Source organism: Symsagittifera roscoffensis, chromosome 6 (genome assembly GCF_963678635.1).
Source record: "Symsagittifera roscoffensis chromosome 6, txSymRosc1.1, whole genome shotgun sequence".
NCBI lineage: Eukaryota > Metazoa > Xenacoelomorpha > Acoela > Convolutidae > Symsagittifera > Symsagittifera roscoffensis.
In genome coordinates this window covers 15,836,774-15,842,773 of record NC_087067.1, presented here as the reverse complement: position 1 = coordinate 15,842,773, position 6,000 = coordinate 15,836,774, and the positions used below count along the sequence as shown (strand labels likewise).

Genomic DNA, 6,000 nt, shown 5'->3' with positions numbered 1-6,000 from the left:
GTCCAGGTTGAGTTTTTTGCCCAAAAATCAAAAATCACAAGCTCAAGCTTGTATTTTTTTAAAAGCACAATTTTTATTTAATTGTTTTTTTATGCTAAGAAAACCTAAAATCGCCAAAAAAGGCCTCTTGTCTCAACTACCAAAACTTTCAAAATAAAAACTTTCGAGTCATATACAAAAAAAACTACGTTTTTAGTATATAACTCTGAGTAAAAATGTTCTCAAAATTTTACGTGGCCCGAGTCACCAAATGCATTTTTTCTGCGTGGCAACTGGCAGTCTTAGTTATTTGGTTTTTGGACCAAATACAAAACTTCGAAACATTTTTTTTTGCATTTTCATTAATGAAAAACTGCTTATTGCACAATTTCATGGAGTGTGGAAACATCCTTATCATTCAATTTCATAGTATAAAAAACTGCTTTTGATATTTTTACACAACTTCTGTGATAAAAAATAGGACAACAATTTGTTATTTAATTCCAGCGTGGGGCGAAAAGTGCTTTTCATTAAAATTCAGTATGAAAAAACTATTTTTTTTGCAATTTTTATACAATCTTTTTTGATCTGTGAAAATGTTTGAGACTCTTTTATGCTAAGCATTTTTGTGAACCCGGGCAGATCCATTTTTTTTTAGCTTTTCTGACCTATAATGGTGAAGAAGATGTCTTTCAGTTTCATCTGGGTGGCGAGGAGAGCTACTAGCAGTACACAGAGTACAGTGGCACACATCTGCACTGAAGTGAGGAGTTCCGAGGGAAGAAGCAGACAGGTGAGCGTCTCCGCAAAAAACAGACAGAGACATCCTACAACAGAAACATTGTCTATTGGATCATTTCACCCACTCCCCATTTCAATTTCAATTAGAAAAAAAAACAACTGTTAGTTGTCATAACAGAAATTGCATTTGAAATTGCACTTGAAATATTGTATTTCATCTTAATACCTCACAACAAAAATTCACGCATATAACCGTAATGCATAAGTAATATTAAAAAAATATTTGCTGAATGAGGAAGGGGAGTAGAAAAAAAATACTTTGATGAGGTGAAAATACCTTGAATTTTACGTTAAGTTACCCCAAGCTTACATTGAAAGTTTACCTTAACAGAGGATTCACTTAATAAACATTTCAAGTAAGCTTGGGGTATATTCAGTTAAGATTAAAGGTAATTTCACCTCAAGTTTTAGTGTAAAGTTGAGGTGAGCTAAGTTTAGACGGCCTAAGGTAGTCTTACCTTCATAGTTAAGGTAAATTTTTCAGGCAAACTTGAGGTCACTTGAGATAAAATTTAAAGCAATTCCCCGCAAATTTTAAATTTTACGGTAATTTTTTATCTTAACTTATTTATTAGTTGTTTGCCGGGTTTTTCACTATAGCAAGAAAAATCAGAAATCAGATGCAATTAGCAAAAAAAATCCAGTATTTTGAACATTGGGTTAGCTTGACTCGCATTTTACATGCAAATCGTATACAGGACGACCCGCCACAGGGAAAGCCTGCAAAGCTCAGTCTCATAAAAAATGAACATTTTTGGGCTGTGGAAAAAATTTTTTTGCAAACATTACCTGAACATACATTAAATTACATTTCTTTTTTAAGGTTAAGTTTCACCTTAGGTAATTTTAAGGTTAACATGAGGTAAAATTTATCTTGCTATCGCTGACCTTAAGTGACTTAAGGTAACTTTACCTCAATTCAGAGTGTACTCAGTGGTAAAATATGTTTTCAAGTTCACCCTAGAAAATTTAAGATATAAGATTTTAAAAAAGGAGGAAAAATGGAAAAAGCGGCGTGGTGTGTTTTAATTAATTAAAACACAACGCCTTTTCGATTTGTTTTTCTGTTGTTTTGGCGTTTTCCTAGTTTTTAAAGGGTGAACTTAAAGGCCATGTTTTGCCACTGAGTAAGCTAAGATTAAAAAATCAAAAAGCTTTACCTGAGAGTATCTTCTGAGAGGACAGGGCGGGACGGCGTGACCAGATGAGACAAGTGGAGATCGAGAGACAGAATAAGAAGGGCAGCACCGCCCACACAACCCACATTCTTCACCCTCTTCACGCGTCTTCTTATGTATATTGTTGTTGTTTACTGTTGATTTTTACTCTTATCTGGGGTTGTTTTAGCTGATTTTGTTGTTGGTATGCTATTCTCTGACTTCCTGTTGGCTGATTGATAATACTTTCTCCGTATGTTTCTTCATCTAGACCTAAATCAGACATTTGCTAAAAGATCAATCTATTACCGCTGTTTTGGGGCTTTTTAGTGATTTCTTCAGTCTTTTCTGGCAAAAAAAAAACCTTTTTCAAAATGAAATTTAACCATTTTGTTGCTTCTTTCGATTTAACGGTAGACTTAAAAATGTACCTTCCAATAATTAAAAAAACATTAGATGGGAATGATACCAGAGTTTGAACATTTAGAGTATTTTGAATGGCGTTTTACTAAATTATCATAATATCAAATTTGAGGGGTGAAGAAAAAAAATTCAATTTTTCCACAGCATACAAATAAATTCCTTACCATCAACTTCTGAGACATGGAGAGAACAAAAAATGAAATTGTGGAAGTAACCATGAGTCTTTGATTTTACAACGTAGCTGATTGATAAAAAAATGATCAACAAATCAAACAGAGCCAACAGTCAGTTGGAAAAAAGCCAATGAACGAACTTAACAGAAAAAAAGACCAATTTTTTGTGAAGAAATCTCAATATTTGACTTGCAACAAAAAAAATATATGCCCCTGAAGCTCTTTTCGAACAATTTATGACATTTTTTTTGCCAGGAAAACTGATTAAAAACCATTTTTGAAATTAGAAGTTGATCACGTTTTTCGTGACCTTCACCCTTTCACTATTAGATAGTGTGCCTGCCTTCCTTGAAACTTGGAAATGAACTAAAGTTTTGAACAAACGTCAAAAAGCCAATGGTAAAAAGTGTAAGAGTCTGAACTACGTTTATCGACTTTCAAAAACAACAAAACAAAAGTCGACATTTTTCAATAAAACATTTATCAAAAATCCTATAGAAAAACGTCTGAGATTCACAGAGCAAAGATAAAAGGATCAAAAAAGCCAGCAGTTTTTTTTCAAATTTCTTATAAAACCTTATTTTATTATTTATCGAAACTCGCGAAAGAGAAAAACCAAAATCATCAATCGAAAAAGTGAGGACTAGCATCCCTAAGATGAAAGAATTAATTAATTTAGAATGAATCAAAAATTTTCAGCAAAGTGTCATATTTCTTACATAAAAAAATCCAAATACTGGTTAAAAACTTGCAACAAATCAAAAATTTGGGAAACTAAAAGCTCAATTGTTCAACATAAAACTATATATAACCGATGAAGAAATAGTTCTAATCAGCCCAGAAATCTGAATTGAACAAGATATTTTTTTGAAGTATAAGTGTGATATTGCTGCTCTCATTTGACAAGAAAAAGATTTCTATCAATTTTATGCAGACAATATAGCAAAAAACTAAAGCAAAGATGATTGAGTCTGATCCAAAAAATATAGCTCAAAAAATCTATTTCAATCCTTTCTAAACTGGTTTTATCCCATTTTTGACCTCCTCTTTTCAATACGGATTTTCTATAACAAAAAAATCTTCAAAACAACTTTTAACCTTTTTTTGTATATTGTTTTTGTACAAATTTTCTCGTCTATCAAGCAAAAGAAAAAGGTGGAAAAAAAATAGAATCTATGCGTTTCAATTGATTTCCTGGGTTGATCTGTGGCCTCGAAAAAAAACTGTTAGAAATAAATAATAAGTGTTTTTTTTTCAGCAAAAATTAATATTTTAACTTGAGTTTTTCAGTTATTTGTTAGTTTACGTAGCGAGTTTTTGAAATTTTAGCGAGCAACCTAAATTTAGTAGTTAAAAAACATCAAGAAGTGTTTTTCGACAATCCAGTGGCAAAGTTTTTTTCGCCTACTCAATAACAATTTTTTCTTAGTTTTCAGGAAACTAAACAATTTATGTGAGCCCATTTCATCAAATTTTAAAAACCAAAAAAGTACCCAAGAAAATTAAAAAAATTTGAAAAAAAAAGCAGGCGCCATAAGGGATCAATACACGATTTATTTAACATAGGCAGACAATTTTTCAGAAAACTCTTCAGCAGGAAACCATTTTGTTGCAAAAAATCAGTCGATTGCAAAAAGTTTAAAATCTGTTCCAACAATCAAATTTTGCTGGTAGCTTGCAGCATCATTTACCGCTAGTAGTTTGATTTGAGACGAGGTTAATTTGAAAACAACAAAAGCTTTATTTCCTCACTAATTTCAATTTTTATACATCAATTTTAAAGCGAGCTCCATGTAAAACTTTAGAATGGTTGAAAAGATCTTAGCAATGATGTGTAGTGTGTATAAAAATTAAAATAAAATGCAATAGTACGCTATTTTGAAGTTGTTGTGAATGTCATTGTGTCTTGTAAAATTTGGATCAAAAACAAGTCATTTGGGTCAATCAAAAAACTGAATTCAACCAATGAAAATAATAAACAAGAACAATTAAGTGTCAACCTGGGCCTTATTTTGGCGGAAAAAGTTGAGTTTTCTCATTTTTTTGTTCGAGTTCCTTTTAATGGTAATCAAATAAGGGTTTTAACAAATGCGCTTGTAAAAGACAATGAAGGTTTTGTGTGCGAGCCGGTAGGGCGAAAATTGGGAACAGGCGACAATTCGTTATATGCGACAATTCGTAACGAGCGACAATTCGTAACAAGGCATTGGCAAGTAAAATATGCTTGCTCCGCTGCGCTGACATCCGGCGGGATATCCGAGAGGAATATTGCACGTGAATCAGTAATCCCCGTTTATTCTATTGTCGCTGGTTACGAATTGTCCCCTGTTACGAATGGTCGCCTGTTACGAAATTTCGCCTCACGGTGCAAGCCATTTTATGCAGTTAATCTTTGTTTTTTTTTTAAAAAAAAGCAAGCTACAGATTTTGTGAAAAAAACCGTTGATAATTACCAATGTTATGCATTTAGAAGATTTACAATCGGTTATAAACGTGATTTTTTCCAAAGGTAATAACTCTTGAAATCGAGTTTATTCAATTATAGTCTCCTACTTTGCCAAATTATTGTTACCCAAAAACATTCTTTAAAAGAAGTTTAAAATAACTTTAAAGATTAAATTCCTAAAAGTTAAATGTCTTGTAACTATTTGTTTTATCTGAACACGAGATTTTACCGAAGAAACAATTTTAATAAATATCTTTTCGTTTTAGCGGAAAAATTCTGCAACAAAAAATGGTTAATCGGCTATGTTATCTAGCAAAATGAAACGATGTGCTCACACATTTTTATGGAATAAAAAAATATCGTAAAGAAAATAATCAAAAGAATGTGAAGAAAAAAATTAAACATTTATATTTGAGTTGATTTGAAAACTGCTGAAGTGATACTCCAAAATTTCACATAAGCCAACGTCTCTTAGATGCATTGACTATCAGCAATTTCAATGCAAACTCAAAGACGAAATGGGCAAATAAAATGGGTCAATATTGATTAAAGTTGATTATATTTGGTTGACGTGGAACAAATTTCACCTGAAAAAAGGTCCCTCATTCAGTTTCCCACCCCTAGTAAAACTCACACTTTGTTGATATGGTAATTTGCTTGTAGAAATTATTGTGCAAACTCGTTCTCTAATGACATGAAAAATTTGAAATGAGAGGGAGAGAAATGAGCCAAAAACGTTTGACAATGTCGATGTCACAACGCAGGGAAATTCTGCATGATGATAATCTAACAAATCTGAACATTTTTTGTTCAAAATTCTTTCATTGTATCATCACGCATTTAGCAACCATAACCCGAAAAATGTCTATCAAAACGGAGAAACTGAATTGTGAGGTGAAAGTGGAAAATAGCATATAAAATTCTACGGAAAACGTTCTACGGAGTTCTGTGTTTCGAAATTCTTTTGCTCTATTCTGATTAGCTAGAGTGCAGATTCCCCCAATATTACATGAGCGTCAAC

General features: G+C 32.2%; 1 protein-coding gene across 9 annotated transcripts in view; it reads right to left on the bottom strand.

Annotated features, from left to right (window-relative positions):
• The window catches only part of LOC134847911 (cGMP-inhibited 3',5'-cyclic phosphodiesterase 3A-like), a 109,226-nt gene that overhangs the window by 83,850 nt on the left and 19,376 nt on the right, over positions 1-6,000 (bottom strand). For all 9 annotated transcript variants that reach the window (XM_063865189.1, XM_063865187.1, XM_063865188.1 and 6 more), the window contains 2 exons: positions 1,941-2,210; positions 648-806 (listed from right to left, as the gene is read on the bottom strand). In XM_063865189.1, coding sequence (XP_063721259.1) covers positions 648-806; positions 1,941-2,046 — 265 coding nt within the window. In that variant the 5' untranslated portion in view covers positions 2,047-2,210. The remainder of the gene's footprint in view (positions 1-647; positions 807-1,940; positions 2,211-6,000) is intronic.